Source organism: Chenopodium quinoa, unplaced genomic scaffold, assembly GCF_001683475.1.
Source record: "Chenopodium quinoa cultivar QQ74 unplaced genomic scaffold, ASM168347v1, whole genome shotgun sequence".
Classification (NCBI taxonomy): domain Eukaryota; kingdom Viridiplantae; phylum Streptophyta; class Magnoliopsida; order Caryophyllales; family Amaranthaceae; genus Chenopodium; species Chenopodium quinoa.
In genome coordinates, this window is record NW_018743292.1 from 7,314,533 (window position 1) to 7,335,055 (window position 20,523).

General features: G+C 30.4%; 1 protein-coding gene across 1 annotated transcript; it reads left to right on the plus strand.

The window, feature by feature from the left end:
• The first annotated feature begins 1,513 nt into the window (after positions 1 to 1,513).
• Positions 1,514 to 16,779, plus strand: LOC110735886. The gene is made up of 8 exons (XM_021916063.1): positions 1,514 to 1,590; positions 1,697 to 1,794; positions 12,196 to 12,296; positions 13,141 to 13,296; positions 13,729 to 13,905; positions 15,214 to 15,320; positions 15,411 to 15,619; positions 15,739 to 16,779. The coding sequence occupies exons 1-8, from the start codon at positions 1,514 to 1,516 to the stop codon at positions 16,140 to 16,142; spliced, it is 1,329 nt and encodes a 442-aa protein (XP_021771755.1). The 3' UTR covers positions 16,143 to 16,779.
• Positions 16,780 to 20,523: the final 3,744 nt, after the last annotated feature.

The following is a 20,523-nucleotide window of genomic DNA, read 5'->3' on the forward strand; positions in this document are numbered from 1 at the left end:
GCACTGCTTTTTAGTCATCTGAAAGGTTTATGCTTGAATGGAATAACAGTCCCATTGACTAGATTATGTAACAAATCGGCACTGAGAAGAAGTATTAATACACTAGTTTTCAGCCCCGGCCCTGGGCATAGGCAAGAGGTGCGACGGCCTTAGGGCCCAGGGCTGGTAGGGGGCCATAAATCTCAGCGCATATTTTTCTATAATAAAATAAATCAACACAAATACAGCATAAAACTTAATTGTATCCAGCGGAGTGAAGCGGGTTAGACTCAAGAGTGCTACCTTCAAAGAAGGTGCAAGGATCGACTCCCCTAACTAACTTTTTTTTACTTTTTGCATTGGCAACTTCTCCCATGTCATTTCCTTACTTAATTTTGTGGTGACCTTTATGTACCTTGTTTTTTCTTTTTTTTCATGATATTTTCTTATACTTTTCTGTAAATGGTATTGACCTTTTTATTAGTTTATTTCTTATATTAAAAAGAACACTTTTTTTAGTTTGCATTTTTCCACCAAAAAAAAAAAATAATCAGTTGTGAGATTATAGCTATGAAGTAGTAATTATACTAACATTTTCCCCCTTTTTTTTTCCCGACAACAAACTAACTACTAGTTTGTGAAATTGAATTAAACGTATAAATATTACTCCCTTGTTTTTTAATAAGTGATCCATTAGTATTTTTGCACTATTCATTTGCTCACTTTGACTAATGTTTGTGATTCATATATAAGGTAAAATTTAGTCTTGTGTGTAATTGTTGAATTGTCTTAATGAATAAATTATTAATTTTCAATTTTTATAATTTATACTTATTGATAATTAAATATATCATGATCAAAGATTTGTATCAATCGGTATATATGGCCAAGAGAAATAGAGCAATTATTAAAAAAAGGAATTTTTAACATCAGAAGACAAACCTTTGGCCGGTTCTCCCATATTGGACAAACATATAAATCTACCCATATTGGACAGAAGTTTGCATTTTTTTCTCCCAAAATGGACCAAGCAGGTCACCCTACCTGTTATACTAGGTAAAAATCCACTTGTCATAAAATCATTGGTCAAGTTTTTTTTTTTTTTTTTTTTTTTTTTTTTTTTTTAATTTTAAAATTTTGATAATTTTTTTTAAACAACATTTTTTTTTTCCTACCTCCTTCCTTTCTCTTTCCTCTATCCTTCCTCCTCCTCCATAACTTCCAGCAGCCCACCCAGACATCCCACCCCCCTCTGACCACCCCTGCCCTTCTCTTTCCTCTTTCCTTTCTCTTTCCTCTTCCCTTCCACCACCATAAATTCCAGCAACAAGTAACCAAATCCGGCAGCCCCCAAACCCTGTTGAAACCCCAACCTCTAAAACCCGAAACCCCCTGAAACACCCAACCTTGAACCCGAACCCCCCCGAAACACCCACCCTTGAACCCTACACCCTTCGAAACCCTCACCAAAGAAACTGATACACCTCGAAACCCCCGCCATTGAAGCCAATACATCTTGAAACCCCCACCATTAATGCCGGTACACCCCGAAACCCCCACCTTTTCGAAGCTTTCTCCTGGACTCCGCATCGTCGGCGGCAGGCGAAATCGGTAAATTTTTCCCTAAATTCTAGGGTTTGTGATTGAAGTATATATATATATGTGTGTGTGTGTTTTTGTGTGTGTGCGTGTTTTAATGATTGATTTGATTATACAGGGAGAAAGGAGCAGCAATGATCAAGAATCTCGGGGAAAAATCTGAGTTTGTTGAGGTTGATATTAATAATGTGGAAAAAATAAAGGCTGCTTTACAAGGTGGTTTAGGGTTCGAGGGTGGGGTCGCCGGCGCCAGGGGTGGGTTGGGCGCCGGCCGTCGTCAGACGGAGGGAGGAGGGGTGGCTGGCAGTGGATTGGGGGTTTGAGTTTTTTTTTTTTTTTTTTTTTTTTTTTTTTTTTTTTTAACTTCCCAACCGGTTACCTATAAACTCAGTCCATTATGGGCGAAAAATGGTAAACTTCTGTCCAATATGGGCAGATTTATAGGTTTGTTCAATATGGGAGAACCGGCCAAAGGTTTGTCTGTTTATGTTAAAAAATCCTTAAAAAATGGAGAAACTATTATACTAAAAGTGCTAACATGTTATTATAAGGACCCTAATTTCTTACTTTGCCTAGGGCCCATAAAATGTCAAGAACGGGCCTGCTAGTTTTGGCCTGGTGTGAGGCAGAACCAAAGCAAACCAACCCAACAATGTTAAAGATAATGCACATAATGTTGCTCAAGTTAGACTATCTCCAATGGCCTGGTGAGACTTTAGGGAGTTTTTTTAGAAGAGAGAGATTAATTTTTACAAAGTATACCAATAAGTTGGTATCTAAACTTAGCAACTCCAAAAGAAAGTTGCTAAGTTTAGATACCCAACTTTGAGTCTCATTTGACAAAAAGTGTGGGCCCTCATCAATATTATAATATATTTTGTAATTCATTTAAGTTTTGAATTTTTTTTTTTTTTTTTTTTTTTTTTTTTTTTTTTTTGAAAAACTTACAATTAGTATACTTTAGAGAGTCTCACCCTTGGGAAATTAGATTTCACATGAGTTGCTAAATTGAAAAGTGGATTGGGTATCACTATTGGAGGTAAAAAAAAACTCATTTTGTATTTCAATACTCAAAGTTCAGTCTCACCAATGGAAATGGTCTTATAACATTTAGTATTCCTCGGAAAAAAAAAATAAAAAAAAAAATAAAGTTATAACATTCAGTAAACACCAAAAAACCTACCAAACACCAATATATTTCAACATGCATGGTAAAATATCTTGTTTAGAAGCTAAAATACAGTATAGTTTAGTTTTCCAACAAGACATGGACAAATCCAATTCAACCAAAGTTACGTAATGACTTGAATCGAAAACATAGAACCTAATGAAGTATACTTAAACAGCCTCAGTTAAGAATTTAAGATAGATAAAAGTGTATCCTACTCGGCTACTCCGTATTTCTTCATAACCAAATACGTCCAAGGTTTAGCAATATTTGCTTTATAATTATAACCCATACAAGTTAGAAATTTAAAACTAACGATTAATAAATTTTATTTTATTTTTTACTTTTTTTTACTACGGTACTCCGTAATTTCTTCAACACAAATATTATCAATATTACAGAGTGATATTCCTTTCATGTTTTTTTTTAAAAGTATTTTACTTTAACCGGCACATAGTTTTAAGATATTTAATTGACGTAAATAAAATAAAAGATAAGTATAGTAGTTGTAATATTAAAAAATTATAAAAGAAAGAATGTAAGGTTAATAGTTTATTGAAAAATAATGAATGTATTTCAACTTGGTAACTATCTTGTTTAGAAGCTGAAATACAGTATAGTTTAGTTTTCCAACAAGGCATGGACAAAACCCACCAAAGATGAAGGATTGAAGGGAATGGGATTGTAACTTATTGAGTGAATAATTGTGCCTAAGTGGGACTCAAAGTCTCAAACAGTTGGAAAATGGGGGTATTATAAGAAAAAAAGATGGTGCATAATGTCAAAGTTTTCCCTTCACTAGTATTTTGTGCACGCAATGCATGTAAACCATAAAACCGAAATACAGATGATTTTACAGTAGTCGTATGAACCATAAACTTAATTATATGGCAAGACCGTAGGATGTGATTGGATGTAGTTACCCATGTCATCTTTGACTTTTTAAATAATTAAAATTTATTTTTAATTATAATTTCTTAAATGCATTGTTTTCAAACATTAAATATACTAATTTCTAAAATATATTTTTTGATTTCATAATAATTTCAGAAAATCAAAATTAAATAAAAAAATTCAAAATAAAAAATTGAGATTATGGGGTGGTTTGGCCCATTGAAATGGACCAGTTCGAGTTTGATATGGACAACCAAATTTCAACCTAGATTGTAAAAATAATCCAAATTCAATTTAAAACCATTAATTTAGTCCGGTCACATTTTACTAGGCTTAATGTACGTCTTCGATCCAAACATCCATAACTTACTCATAAACTTACAATTTTTTTAATAGACCTAATTATTAGATAGGATAGCCCGATGATTATAGAGATTGAACCAAGGATTTTATTGAACATAGTCTATTGGATATAGTGGTACATAACTAAAATGTAGTCCAATTAAATAGAAAAACAAAATAAAAAATGTAAAAATAATTACATTAATAATCTCTTATTCACTTGTGCTTATGGAGTACTTTTTTCTCACCTCCATTCTTTTTCATTGCTCATTTCTTAGCTTGTCATTAACGACTCGCTATTGACTTGTGATCCACATTGGCTTGATCCACGAAATCCCAATCAAATATGACCCTCTTTAGATCCCATCCACTATCAATCCCACACCAACTCTAACCTGATTTGGCTAATAACTAGGTCAATTAATGACGATGCCAAATGCAGGTAAATTTTACTACCACTGTTTCACATTAAATGTATCATTTTGACTTTTTTTATTTAATTTTTTTTGTTAGATTACAACTTTAACCATTAGTAAAATATATGTACAGTAAAATATATGTACAGAGAGTATTTTAAAATTATACATTCAAACCAAACCAACAAACATATTTACCTTTAGTTTATAATTCTTATTTATAAGTAAAACCTTAGTTAAATTATCATAAATCAACAATATTTGTAAGCAAATGAAAAACGCAAAAGATCAAAACAGTGTATCTATTGTAAAACAGAGGTAATATTTGGTTTTTCAATAATTGCACGTGCCTTAATCTAAGCATTTTGAGGCCCCACCAATCCACCATGCATGATGCATGAAATAGGAACTCAAAACCCGTCAAAAAAAAAAAAAAAAAAATAGAACTCAAAAATCATAAAATGTGCTAATCCCATCAAAAAAATTGAGTTCAATGAACTAATAATGTGCACTTTGCGATTTGATCCATCATCAATACAAATCTAAGATGGGCCCCACCCATGATTGATAAAGCGTGATCCATTTTATTCAATATTCAATTCCACGGTATCCTCTAGAAGGATCCACGTATTCTACTCGGGTCAAGTGAACTTAAAGGTGGGTGGAATTTTGTGGAGGTTATATCTCCATTTTTGTTTCCAAACCTCGATTCTAAGGTTATATCTCCATTTTCTTCCTCATTTAGTTAATCAAATGCTACTTATGCTTTGTTCTACTTAACTTATTTTAATAAATTTTAGCTAATAAAAACTATAAGTTCCTTAAAATTAAGGTGAGTTATATAACAGTGATGACAAAAAATCATGCATGTTAAGTAAAGTTCAACAAATGTTAAATCTGTATGTGTAGTTAACTTCGACAAGATTGCAAAGAAGGAATTGAAAACAAATCTTTAGTTTTTAATAAATACCCCATTCGATATAAATTGGCTCATTTTGACTTGACACACTTACGTCATAACAAACTTTGACCAATAATATATAATTGATCTTCAATAAGTATGGATTATAAATGTTAATATTTGAGAACAATAATACATTAAGACAATTTCAATAAACATCCACATGACTATGTTTTATGATCAAAATAGAGCATCTAATAATCCAAAGATCAAATCAAGACACTTTAAAAAAAACCAAAGAAAATATAAGACATTATTTAATAGTCGATATAGTATTTTTATTTTTTTTTATTTTTATTATTATTAGCTAGCTAGAGACCACAAAAATCAATTGAAGCGATTTCATTTCATCCATAACCATGCAATATAATCATAATCCATTTCTTATTTGGATTGGAAAATTTTATTTCTCTTTTTAGGGAGAAAGGATGTTGCTTTAGAGGGGAAAAACTAAAGATGGGACCAAAAAAATGTCATATTTCCACTAAAACTAACAAATGAAAATGACATGCGGAATCTAAGTCCAACTTTGTACATGATTTAGAAAGGGAAAGTGACCAATCAAGCACATAACATCTACTCATTCCCTCAAAAACAAAAAAACAAAAATAAAAATAAAAGGTTCCCTAAATTCCATCATTATTACAAATAGACGTTATTATATAACATCATATAAATGATTGGGAGACTGTAGATTAGATTTTATTTCAAACTATCAAAAATCACTTTAATTTAATTTAATTTGTAAGCATGTCATTTTCATTATAGTTTATGCGCCTATCTATATCTTTCATCTTTCTTCTTTGTTGGAGTTGCCGACTTTTTCCTCTTTGTCACACTCAAACCTAGTGTGAAAATGAATATTGAATAATGTCCTACTTATAAAAGTGTTTGCACGTCCAAGATTTGCAAATAAATACACTAATTAAGGTTATCATATTTTATGAGGACTACTTATATTTTTATTAGCACGCACGAACTTCTTTTATTAGTGATATTCTTTTTATGCAAAGATTAGATTAGCTTAGTGTCATTTCGCGTATTGTTCTATTTCTTCTTTTGTGCTTTCCACAAAGATCATACGTCATGGATGCTGTTGTAGACTTGTAGTATGATCTTCACCACAAAGTCATTATAGCAAATATGTAGTCGATTACAAAAACTCATATTATAAGAGGTAAATTGAACTAGATTAGCTCGTTTATATAGATCATTGCTCCATCTAAAATATAATTGTTTGATTCATAGATGAGATATGACTTATATACTTTCATTTGCTGGGATCACTGACCACGATGATAAAGATTTCACAAAATATGCAGGTATATTTGAGTTATCTTAATGAGTAAGGTTACGTGGCTAGCTATTTGGATGTAAATGTGACTTAAGTACCAACTTTATGCCAATTATCTCAACTCAAATCGAGCTTATTTTATGGCTTTTATTTATAATCCAGTCTATAAACAGATTATATTATGAGTTTAAGGGAGCGTTTGTATTTTTTGGATTGGAAACGGATTCGGTTAAACCAATACCGTTACCGTGTGTTTGGTTTAAAGGTATGGTAACAATTACCATTAATTAAGGGTAATGGTTACCCCTCATTTGTTACCTCTCAAAAACTTGGGGTAACAAATACTCTTACCCTCCTCTTAACAAATACCTTTTCCATGGTTAATCCAAACAAATGAATAAGGTAATAGCTAACTGATTCCTTTCCTCACTCTGATTTGTTTCCTTTCCAACTCCATTTCCATTTTCCGAACCAAACGCCCCTTAAGACGTATACTTTGTAGTGTGTACTATGTTGATGAGAAGCATTATTGCCTCTCTCTATTTTCATGCAATGGTTGCCTTGACCTTGATAGATCACATGTACTTGAAGATTTGAAGTTGATACATTTTTCAACTTGTTTTTACTACTCCAATCTTATTATAATATTTTATTCAAACTAGTGCCAAATCCAACAATTTGATTTTGACCCAACTTTAATTATTCTAGTCCAAAATCTACTCTTGATACCATATCAAATGAACTTAAACAAAGCTTAAATTTGTAGTTAGAGCTCCAAAATTAATTTTTGTATACTCTATCAATTACCAAGAGAGCTTAGCTAAATTGATATATATGTGCACCGACTTTCATAGAATATAATTGATATATGTTCAATTTTCAATTGACAAGTACAAATTAAGCTCCAAATTATACAATTAAAAAAAGAACGAAAAAAGTATGGTATTTTGGTAGAAACTTTAATCCATTGTAAGGTCATCGTGAATGATTGCTACATAACTTGGTAAAAAATGATGAGTAAGGTACCTTAAATTGGCAATGTCAATATGATTGCCGTCCTACCAGGTTTAAGCAACCCCACTTTAAAAACTAATCATTCGAAAGAGACTAAAATTTCAATCGATCACTTCAATTCGTTGACTACAACTTTAGTGAAATTTACAGTACATGTACTCGATAACTCGATCACATGATTAATGATTGCGCAGGGTGTGGAAATTACGGGTTCATCAGTCCAAACTATGAATGAATGAAGTCTTCCAAATTTCATACTTGTAAAGTTAATAAAGTTAGTTATTGCTTTGTACTATTACAACTTGGAACATTTTTATTCTTTTGGTGGTGTAGAATTGAAGTTTTCCCACTATAAGATAAGAGTTGTAAATAATTGGTGCATATAAAAGGAAACTAAAAGTGTATGTAATTGTATCATTTTTAGAAATTTTATGAATGAAATTATAAAATAGCTTGTAACATCATTTTCTTTATCCCATGTCAGTTGTCAAGGGACCCCCAATCATGAAAAAATATGTTATTGTAAGATAATAAAAACATGGCTAATATATTTATTTGAAAGTTTATTTTACAAATGAAAAAATGACAATTTGAAATCTTCGTTCTATTTTATAATTTAACTTGTAATATTTAGGGGTTTTGTATTGCAATCCTTCTACATGAGTAAATGAGTACAATTAGGCTATATTCTAAAGGTGCCCATTTGATTCAGTAATTTACTTTTTTGTACTTCGTATCATGTGTATAGAAAAATGGTTTGCATACAATTAGGCTAAAGATCGATCAAGATTAGAATTACATTCATCAAATATAGAAGGGATCGTGGATGCATTGTACACACATCATCATCAAGTGATGTGCATGTATAGGTGAACATGTCTTGCATGCTACTCCCTTCGTATCAAAAGACAATATGTTTCCTTCCAAAACAAGAGAAACTAAAATCTTTTAAGTTCTCCCTTTTTTTTTTAATTATTTTTATTACAATGTCTGGAATATGTCTTATTGTCTTATTATACTATATTCCACCCAAATGAGACATGACTATACACATCTCTCGCTCTAACCTCACAACAATATCAATTGCCATTAACAACCTTCCCAATATAAATTTTACAACTTCCTTATAAAAATAACTAGTATAAATATATTGTGATTACTTGATTTTTTTTTATTTTTTATTTTTTCCCTGTAAATCACCGTAAAGAAAAAAAAAAAGAGATAATATTTATTTTTTAGTTAATTTTATCTTTCAAATCTCATTAATACACTAAAAAATTCTAAATTAATTAAGTACTTTTTATATTAAGATTGCTTATTTTTTTTAGATGACAAAAGCAAACCCTTTTCTCTTTCTTCTTTTTCTGATCTCAACTTCTTTTGTATTTCTATAAATATTTTATTTATTTAAATATTATTAAAATCAGCTTTTGAGGTAGTATATAAGCCATAAATTTTCATCTTAAAGTGTCTCTAATGAGATTTGATCTCACAACCTCAAACATTGGTCGATATTTTTTATTTTTTTTTAATTGAGCAATCACTTTATAATATCTCTAATGACATTTGATCTCACAACCTCAAACATTGGTCGATATTTTCTATTTATTATTGATGCAAGCTAAGCGATCGCTTTAGAGGGGTATTTTAATCGGTATATCTTTGGTTGGAGCATGACGGCTGGTGAGTAAGAGAAGCAAAGTGTTAGTCAAAATCAGCCGTCACATACGTGGGCCAAAACTTTCCGATACTCGTGGCTTTCTTCATATAATTTGCGTCACTTTCAGGTTTCATCACTTTCGTAATTTCTATTCTAAATTCCTATCATTAAGCTCTAAGCATTTTAATCATTAAATTCAATTGACAAGGAAAAGCTGAATTCTTGACTGGCTCTTCAATTTTTGTTTCTTTAGCAATCGGAATTATAATCATTGTTAGGATAGTGCTAATTATTAGAATGTAACATCTAGTATGTAATACCTTCGTTCTCTTGTCCATGGGATAGGGTAGAATATATAAAAAATTGACCCAATCGACTTAAAAATATCTAATTTAGATTTTGACTTGTAGCCACAATATTTAACTTGATTGGGTTGACTCAACTTTAAAATATACCCAATCTCACCAAACTCGATGCAAATACCCAAATTAACACCTCTTCGTTAGATGTGAACCACATGGGAGACGGTTGGAGCCTTGGAGGCCCAACCTCTATGATCAATTACATGAGCATACAAAGTGTCACATAAAAAAAATAAAAGTCATTAAAAATCTATGGTATGATAAAGAAAGGTTCATAATTTATTTCATAATCTATAAATCAACAAATGAGAATTAAGATTTTTAATTGGTTATATTTAATAATAAAAAAAAATCTAATTTGCTTTAATTAATAAAATATTTGGATTAATTCCCATATCAAAAGTTTGATTTATAATTTGTTTCTAATAATTTAACGAGGCAAGGGTTTACGAGAGAAGAAGAGAGGTTATTAGGGTTTTTAAGTTTTTTTCGTCTTTTAAGTTATTATATTTTAAAAATAAATTTTATATTTGTTTGTACTTAACTACGGAGTATCATTTGTTTCTCAAAAAAAAAATAAAAAAAAAATACAAAGTGTCATTAAATAAACTAATTGAAATACCAGATATTTTAGATATACTCAATAATTTTTTATTTATTAGTAAAAAAAAAAAAATTAAAAAAAAATAATTTTTTATTTATTATAAAATCACTAAGCTTATTAATAATTTTTAAATTAATCATAAAACTTAATTCTTATATGTTAGTTTTTCCTTATATACAGATTTTTTTATTTTTTTTTTTATTTTTTTCCATAGGTCAGATATTTGTATATATCCCTTATAGAATTTGATTATGTTTTGTTTGTTTAATTAAATCTTCATTCTCCTTCACTGATTTGTATTAGATTTTTTTTTTTCATAGTAAATTCTTTCCATTAATAAAGTAGCCATAGATTTTTTAATTGTTCTTGATGAATTATTTAACTATCACAAATTGCCACATGGTGTGAACAACCATCATGGGTTACTTTAATTTGTTGGTGTTATAGGGTTACTCGGTCAATGTTACATGGGTTACTTCATCAGGGTTTCTCTTCTCTCAAAACACACTGTTCAATTATATAATAAACCATAAATTAATTCTCATTCGTCAATATTAAGATAAATTCTCTTATATTAAACAATATAATCTAATCTAATATATATATATATATATATATATATATATATATATATATATATATATATATATAAAGGGGAGTTTTTTTTCCGAAGTTATTAGAGCGCCATGCAGGATTAATATTTTTAAAACGCTACAATCGGATTATGCCACATAAATTAGTTTTTTTAAAGCGCCACGTAGGATTATATAAAGGGGAGTTTTTTCCCAAGTTTTTAGAGCGCCACGTAGGATTTAAATTTTTAAAAAATTATTAAGCGCCACGCAGGATTAATATTTTTAAAACGTTACAATCAGATTATGCCACGTAAGATTAGTTTTTTTAAAGTGCTACGTAGGATTATAATACAAAATAAACGCCATGTAGGATTAATATTTTTAAAACGCTACAATAGGATTATGTCACGTAAGATTAATTTTTTTAAAGCGTTACGTAGGAATATAATAATAAATAAAAATTTATCAGTGCGTCACATAGGAAAATGTTATATTTTAGCCAATGAAAAAAAGAATTGCAATTTATTTTAGATCTAAAATTTTATATTAATTATAAAAATAAAATCAACGACTGTGTGATTGACCATATCGTGTGGCGGCTGAGACACGCCAAAACACTGACCGAGTAGCCTTGGTTGTGCGAATAACCCCTAATCGATTAAGTAACCCTGACCAGATAATCCCGACCACACGGTGTGACCAGTCATATATGAAACTTTGTGAAATAAAATATTATCTTTTTATATTAGGAATATTTATCTAAATATGAAAAACAAAATTAATAATTCATTTTATAGTAAAAAAATTCAAGTAGTAAACAAGCGAATATCACAAAGTTTATCAGATAAATATAAATTTAGTAAAATATTTTATTTAAATAAATACAAACAAATTTTTTAATCAATTTTACATTCCATCTCCATTCATTAATCTTTTTGCTTACGCGGCACTTACGTTGAGTGCTCTCAAAATTTGCCTATCTGTATAACCTACTTGTATAATATTTGTTGAATAAAAACAAATAAAAAGGAAAAACGTGCGGCGCTGAAGTGTTTATAAAAGAAGCAACCGTAGTCAAAGAAGAGTCGTGACCTCGCATTTACATAACAATCATTGGCTACTTAGAAATAATATGCATTTCTCTCTCTTCTCCTCCTATATTCTCTCTTTTGTTTTCTCCTAGATTTACGACCCAATTTCTCGACCTCCTGCAAAAACTTACTCACTAATCCATACTCTCAATTCCACCATATTTTTATGATGAATTATAATTATAATTATAATTATGGTGATTATGATTGGTATAACTCTTCTTCTTCTAATCAAGGAAATTATTATCAGAGCAACGAAAACAATGATGTTACTATCAACAATGATGGACAGTTTTTTGCTGATAATCCTCAACTCCAATCCTCTGACTATCTTCCGGTACTGTTTTAATTTTATAAACCTCTTATAACTAAATTTGCTCACTTGTAAAGCTCTCAATCCCGATTCGCGGTGGGTTCGAGTACTCGGTAATAATGCTCGTTCTCACCTCAGATCTGGGGTTGGAACCTTGACAAGTTTGCGTGCTGGAGTGGAGATGGAGATTTTCTTCGACTCTATATATATATATATATATATATATATATATATATAGAATAGAGCCGTTTGTATTTTTTTCTTTTGGGTTAAATACGAATGCATTGATCTGATTAATTTGCATTTGTGAGTATAGATCTTATTTATATTGTTTGTTGTTTTTGATAGGGCTTGTGGAAGTAAAAAATAATAATGAAAAAACACAAACGTAATTAAGAAGAGGTCATTAATAAAAGTTTTTTATAGAAAAACCTTAAAAATTAATTTATTCGATAAGATAAACAAATTATTTTTGGGATTATTCACATTCAAAGCTATGATCATAGTTTATGAATATATAAATTGTTAATGATCACCTTTTGAGATGCATAAACAAGCATATCTACTTGTGATTTTGTGGAATCACACTCATTAATTATTCAATAGTATGAAAAAGTATATTTCACGATTTTGATTTTCAAGATCACGTCTGCATGGGATTCTTTGTTAATGCCAAATAATGTATTCTATAATTCTGCGTACGTGTACCCTTGGCGGCGTACGTGTAGTGTGTCGTACACAGACGGCGTGTGTAATGTGTTATACACACGTCGCTAGCTAATCCTTGGGTGCACCTTGCTCTAGTTATAACTATCAAACTATGTTTTATAATGACTGATTGTTTTTCGTGTACTCGTACTGTTGGTAGAGACTTGGCGTAGAGAGTGCTAAACGTGAAAGTAAACTTGGGTTGAAGCTGACCAAGACACCATCATTGGTGAATTTGCTAAGTAATGCTCTTCCAACGGAAAAGCTCAAGGCTGCTAATTTTCCTGCTATGTCTCTCCACATTGGCCCTTGGATGGTAATTTTTTTTTTTTTTTTGTGACTTGACAAGCCTTAATTTGTATATCATATTCTATGTTCACATTATTATTGTTTTGTACTTCTTGAACCAATTATTATTTATGGTAAATGCATCTTATTGATGCAGTGTTTTGATTTTGAATTTAATTAGATAGCGTATTGCTTTCCCATACTCGTATCACATACAACCACCATTAGGTTATAATTGAGAATGGTTGGCTAGCTAGCACAATTGGCTTTGTTAATTTTCGTTTTTCAAGCATGGTCAGGGTCAAATCTCACTAACATCATCTTAGCTTATTAGTTGGCTAGCTTATTTGTTAATAATTTGTTAATTATTTTGAAAGTAAACTATGCTTGAACCAGTCCTTTGTATTACAAAATGCATACTCAATAAGGTCGTGATAACATTAAATTCTGTGATCTACAGAGAGTCTCAAGGCATGAAGGAGAATTGATAGCCAAGTGCTACTTCAAAAAACGGCAATTAGTTTGGGAAGTTTTAAATGGCAACTTGAAGAGCAAGATTGAGTTTCAATGGTCTAACATTGCAGCCATTAACGCTACGTTTGATGCTGATGGCGGTCCAGCAGTTCTTGATGTCATGGTTAGTTTCCTACTCATCTACCACACACTCTTGAATGTTTTCAATCACTAAATAATGCAAATTTTTTTTTCTTTTTGTTTCGACATATATAATTATATAGTCATTATTAGTTTGCCTGCAATATTTTACTTCTCACATGAGAAGGTTTTGTTGTTTTAGGCTTACCATATTTTAATTATATGATTTTCTTTTGGTAATTATTTTTCGGATATATTTTTGTTAGATGTCATGAGTTATTTTAAAGAGATTTATTAGGGTAGAATTGTACTTAAGCTAGGATTTATGTTTAGATTTTACTAGATAATGTCCAAACTAAGCTCGGTTTTTAAATTAATACGGAGTAATAATTGAACTATAACAGGCTATATATAATATTGGTCAATAGTCTACCATAAACAAATAAATAAATAATGAAATTTATAGATAAATTAATGATTTTGCACCAAAAAAACAAAAAAAAAAATTAGGAGGAAAACTCCCTCCAAAAAAGTTTCACTTTAGTAAAGGTATATTGATTGGCTTATTTATAATTAGCGTGTTTTGTGTGTGGTTGATCATACCATGTGACCAGCTAATACATGAGTAACTCTTGACTAGGTAACTCCTGACCATTCTTTTCAAAAAAAAAAAATGTGGTTGGAGCCACATATGAAAGTTTGCCATTACTACTTGATGTTGGTATTCAATTTATTCATTAGAGATTAAAAAAATTTTGATTTATTGAGAGTTATTGTTTAGTCGAGAAGACAAGCAATTAAACTGAGAAAGCAAATCTTAGTTGAATACATATATTAATTTGAAGAAAATTAGTACTCTTCATATCTTTGTGCTACTTACAAATACACATACAACCACCAAAGTTACAATTAAAGACCATCATTTACTTTCTCACGCAAGGAAAATATCATCAAAGTCTTCATCATCAATCCATAAGACCATACTCACGCAAGAAAGTACTACTCCACCCTCTTTCTTTTCAAGAAGTCTACTTTCTTGTTATAAGAAACACATCACTGTCTAGCTCTTGGAGGAATTCCCTGCATTCATCATATGCATTTGTTGAGAGTGAGGGATAGTTCAAGTGGTTAGAGCTTCCCTCTCGATTTCAAGAGATCCTAGGATACCTGTAGACAAAGAGTTAGTGGAAAAAGAGGCATCGACTTGGATGACAAGTTGGTTTTGGTTTATGATATAGAGCAGGGGAATTGAAAGACAATTTATTCTGGATGGACACTATATATTTTCTAACTTCCATGTCGACGATAGCTTATTGTTTAACCGTTCTACGTTTTCCTCCCTGTATTGCAGTTGGAAAAGCCTCCTTTGTTCTTCCGCGAAATCAAGCCACAACCTAGAAAGCATACGAATTGGGAACAATCTGAAGATTTCACAGATAAACAAGCTTCTTTGATAAGGTATATATACATACCTCAAATTAAATCATATTAGTTCAAATCAACACGTTTTCTTCTATCTACCAAATTAATTATTTTCACCCCTTGTAGGAAACATAAACTTGTATTTGCCCCTGGAATCTTGGAAAAGCATTACTTCAAAATTATACAAGCTGACTCTAAGTTGCATCATATAAGCCAACAACCTTTCCCATATCAAGCTAGTATATACTTCAACGAAATTCACTTCTCAAACCAGCTTTGCTACAATAATCTCCCTGCCGCTATTCCTCCACAAATTCCTACAAATCATCCTTCAGGTACGTACTTCACACATCTTATAAATTTGTTACGTTCTTGCTTTTGTTTTAGTACGTTCACAATCTTACCTAAAGTAACTCGTCGCCTTCTAATTATTTTCTTCTTTGATTTGATTTAGTTATGGATTTTGCAAGCCATACCACAAGTGCAAATTATCCAATTCATCAAGATCTTTCACCCAACAACAATGATCTTCAATTCGCAATTTCATCATCTATGAGCCAAGAGAGTAGTGCACGTTTTCAGCAAGCCGGGTTAGCATATCCATATATAAATGATATTCCCGTGACAAATGATGTAGAATTAAATCCATTAGGTTATCTGCTACCATTTGATTGTCTACAACCAATGGATGCAGTAGAGAGTTGTCTTCAGTACATGGGAGATTCGTCTCATCATTCAAGTTACGACTATGAGGATAGCATTGCTGATCAGCATCAATCAATAAGCCATGAATATCAAAGTCATCAACATTACGATTTTCATAATTACAATCAAGAGGACATCAATGGCTTAAGATGATTAATACTCCCTCCGTATTTTATTACTTGCTCCACTTTTCTTTTGCGACCGTATTTAATATTTTGCTCCATTTCCTTTTTTGGAAACTTATAACAATATTTCATCATTTTGAACTATCCTGCAATGCATTAAATTACATGCATATGCTATGGTAGATCAGGTTTGGAGCTAGGGAAATCTTTGAAGTAGCTAAACACTATTTGAATAAGAAGTGTGAGAAATTATGTACTCCCTCCACCCGAGGTTATCTGCAACATTTGTCAAAAAAGGGTGCTTTGTATTATTTGCAACAAATTTTTTTCTTTCCTTTTTGGGTAATATTTAACTATTAATTACCCCCTATTACCCACTTTTTTGGTTAGTGGTGACAAAATACCTGAGTCCGAATTGCGAACTGGTGCAGTCCGATGCCGGAAACTTCACCACCACCACTACCTCCGCCGAATCCGTCATCGCCGTCCATCACTTTTTCTTTCCTCTTTTTCTCTTACTTAAGTCGAATTCAAAAGGGCAAACATATTTAGAGAAAATTAGCTCAATTTATTATAGATTAGAGATATTTATTGTAAAAGATATATTTACGGATTACACACACACAAAAAAAAAAAAAAAAAAAAAAAAAAAAAAAAAAAAAAAAGGTTAATAAAAAGATAAATTTAGAGCAAGTCAACAAAAGTTAAAAGTCAACCTTCACCCTAATATCCGAATAACATTAAAACTCTCCTTGTAGGTCAAGGTCGTCAACTCATACATATACTCCCCTTTATCTTAACTCTTAACACTTCTCACAAATTTAAATTACCACGAGGATACTCACTGGTAAACTCAATTTAAACGGAGACCAAAAAAAAAATTTCCCCATAAAATTAATCGAAGAAGAATGGATTACAATAATGGTGTTTACAATCCTCCAAACAATAATTTCGCCTTCGGTGGTCAAATATACCATGACAATGGCGGTGTTTCAAATATTAATTTGGGGATATTACACCCTGTTGGTATTCAGGTACCTTTTTAAACATTATTTAGGTCAACTTTCTTTAACTCTTTTTCATGAAAATCACATGTAAAATTAAATAAATGAATAAAATAAAATAATCAAGCTTATAATAAAGAAAATCCATGAATATAAATTTAATGGCAATGTAAATTTGTTATACGGAGTAGAGTAATTTATCAACGTTGAATTACAACTTTACGTATGAGGAAAAAAAAAAGGGTTTATTAGTCTACTCGTATTTTGATCATTCTATTTGTATGTACTATTGTTGTATGTAGTATAATAGAATGAAATTACAACGATAGTATGTACTATGTTAGAAACTCCACCACTTCCTATTTGTAATTTATGACTTTATGGATCATTCGAACAAAGAAAAATTATAATATATTTTATTTTTATTTTGGTAGGATAATACTGAGGCAGTTCTTGGTCTCACACTAACCGTGGATAAAAAATTGAAGAAGTGTTTTATTCCACCAACAGATAATAAGGCTATTAAATTCGATGCTTTGTCTCTTCAAATTGGTAAATGGAAGGTAAATCTTGTCAACTTTTCTGTTTGATTAACTTTATTTAATATACTTTTTTTTTTTTTTTTTTTTTATCATTACTGTATGAATTTTTTGAAAATAACCACCAATTATTGTTGTCATTTTAGTTTTAACCCCAAATTTTATTTATTTAATTTTTTTCAGCACCTATGATTTTAAAAAATATTAAATTTTCCCACCACATTGCCCAAGCCCTCATACATGACGTCATCATGCCTTCTTCTTCTTCTCCTTCAATTCTCATGTTCAATAACTGCTTTTTTCAACAGAAATTAAAATTGAATTATGGAAAAGCATTTGGTAGTCGATTCACATAATTTTAGCTCACACGAACATGATTAAGTCACTATATATGTGTCAATTATAACTTGTTGTTCTTTATTTAGGGTTTATCTCAAATTTGGGGAATTTTTGAAATTGAGATAATTTTTGAAATTAAGTATTATTCATATTGATTAACTCTATATTGAACCAATATGTATGCTCAATTTAGGATTATTAATGATATTTTGACAAACGATTGATTTTTTTTTTTAAGAAAAAAAACCCAAAATACATATGAATCCTAATTTTTCATAGCAATAATTAGTAATAATTTCTTAACAATAGCATCGATTTCGGTACTAATTGAAGACATAATACGTCAAATCGATGCAAATAGTCCCAATTTAGTAAATTAATCACTAAATAACAAACCCCAAATTTCATATAAAACCCAATATGATGAACATCATCTTATAATTAGCCCCAATTTCGTAAATTAGGTACCTAGCTAATTTTGTGCTTGGTTTGCATAATTTGGATTTGCTTCTAAGAAATAGAAGAACAAGGTTAGATAAAGGAAAAAAAATTGAAAAAAATTAGTCGGGAGGGCCCATAATGAATTAATGACGTCATATAGAAGACTTTGGCAAATTTGGTGAGAAATTTTTATGTTTTTTAAAATAGGACGTGGTAAAATATAAAAAGAAATCTTATTTTATTGTTATTATTACTCCTAAAATTATTCATACTTTTATTTTTACTTCAAATTTACAAGCCCAAAATTTAAGGCTTTATTTTGTTCACTTATATCAGAAAAATAAGTTCGTATTAAGATTAATATCTTTTGATTAAGATAAATAAGTTTAAATAAAATTAAATCTAATTAAATAACTAAAATAAACGGCTAAAAAAACTAAAATAAGTTTAGTAAAAACGTTTTTGTAAAAAGTTCAATTAACACCACCAAACTAACTAATCACTTAAATTTTCCTTCTTTTAAGCCCTACTTTTACTTCAATTTAATTGTCATATCAGTGTTGTTGTTGTGATGTTAATGGCTAGCTTTTGACCTTGTTGACATGGGATTTTGGTGCAATTGTTGAAGGCGAAGTAGAAGTACCCTATCTTGATGGGTGCCACTGAAAGAAAATTGCAGATGAAGTGTTTGATGAAATGCGTGAATAAATAAGTAAAGAAATTATTAGAGAATGGGGATTTTGTGTTTTTTTTTTGTGTTACTAGAGAATGGGGAATTTGTGTTAGGGGGTTGACTTACTGTGTAAATTCTTTTTAACCCTAATTTAAGCCGATATAAAATGCTTAAATGCAAAATGCTTTTATTTTTTTTCCTGATTTGTTCATAGGTTTACAAACATTTATTTGTTATTATCTCGTTATACAGTTTGAATCAATGAGAGGTTCGGACTTGGTTTGCAAAGGTAACTTCAACAAAAGATATTTCGCTTGGGAAGTATTTGACGGCACACTTAAAAACAAAATCCAGTTCGATTTTTCAAGCATTGATGATATAAAATATAATTTATCACTCAAAAAAAGCTATGTTACTTTCAAGGTTTGTTCCTACATTTATTATTTTTATAATACATATTAATTTGAATGTTCGTAAAATATTTGTCAATTTTTAATTCAAGGTATCAAGCTACGTAGTGTTTATAAATAGTTAAGGTTATTCTCTACAACTACAATCATGTTAAATCCATATATATATACTCCGTATAATGTACTTGTATAGATAACGCATATGACAACTAATTTTATATGAAAAAAGAATGAACAATTATCATTAATTTATTAAATCTAGGCTTAGCATACTAGATTACTTGGTATTCTTAAAGTTGACTTTCTTTATTTATGTAACAGCTAAAGCAGAGCCCCTCATTTTCAGTTGAGCTACCGCCTGAGATAAAAAAGCATACAAAATGGAAACCCCATCATGATTTTACTGATGATGAAGCTTCTTCTTTACAGTATGCAAAATATGTTACCTTTTTTTTCATAATATTCCTCAATTCCTGCATTTATATTTATGTTAACTTAGTAGTTTTTAAAATAAAAATATAGTATTGATCAATTGATCTTGATTAATTATTTCGTTCCATGCAGCTTGCATGTTCTCGAACTCAAAACAACAGTGTTGGAAAAATATTGGAAATATTTCATGATGGCTCATCCGACCGTCTTCTATAACTTGTTTTACAATGTTGCTGAAGGTGCTATATATATATTGATATTATGTTTTGTTGATTTAGCATTTTAGCTAAATACATTATATGATTTTTGCATGCTTTCTGAAGTTGTTAATCTATAGATAATAATGCAGACAATCAAAATGAAGCAATGCTGAGGCAGATTGACTACGATCCTCTACCAAAACCATCTTTGGAGGCTTTTACTAGTGGTGTTGGATGTCCACCAATAAATGGTTATGTGCAAGAAGGTGCTCTTCGTGAAGGTACTCCGTACAATACATTTATATTTCCTTCGTTCTTTTTTGGTTGATACATTTTGGCTTTTGATACTATTCAAAATGATAAAAATTAAT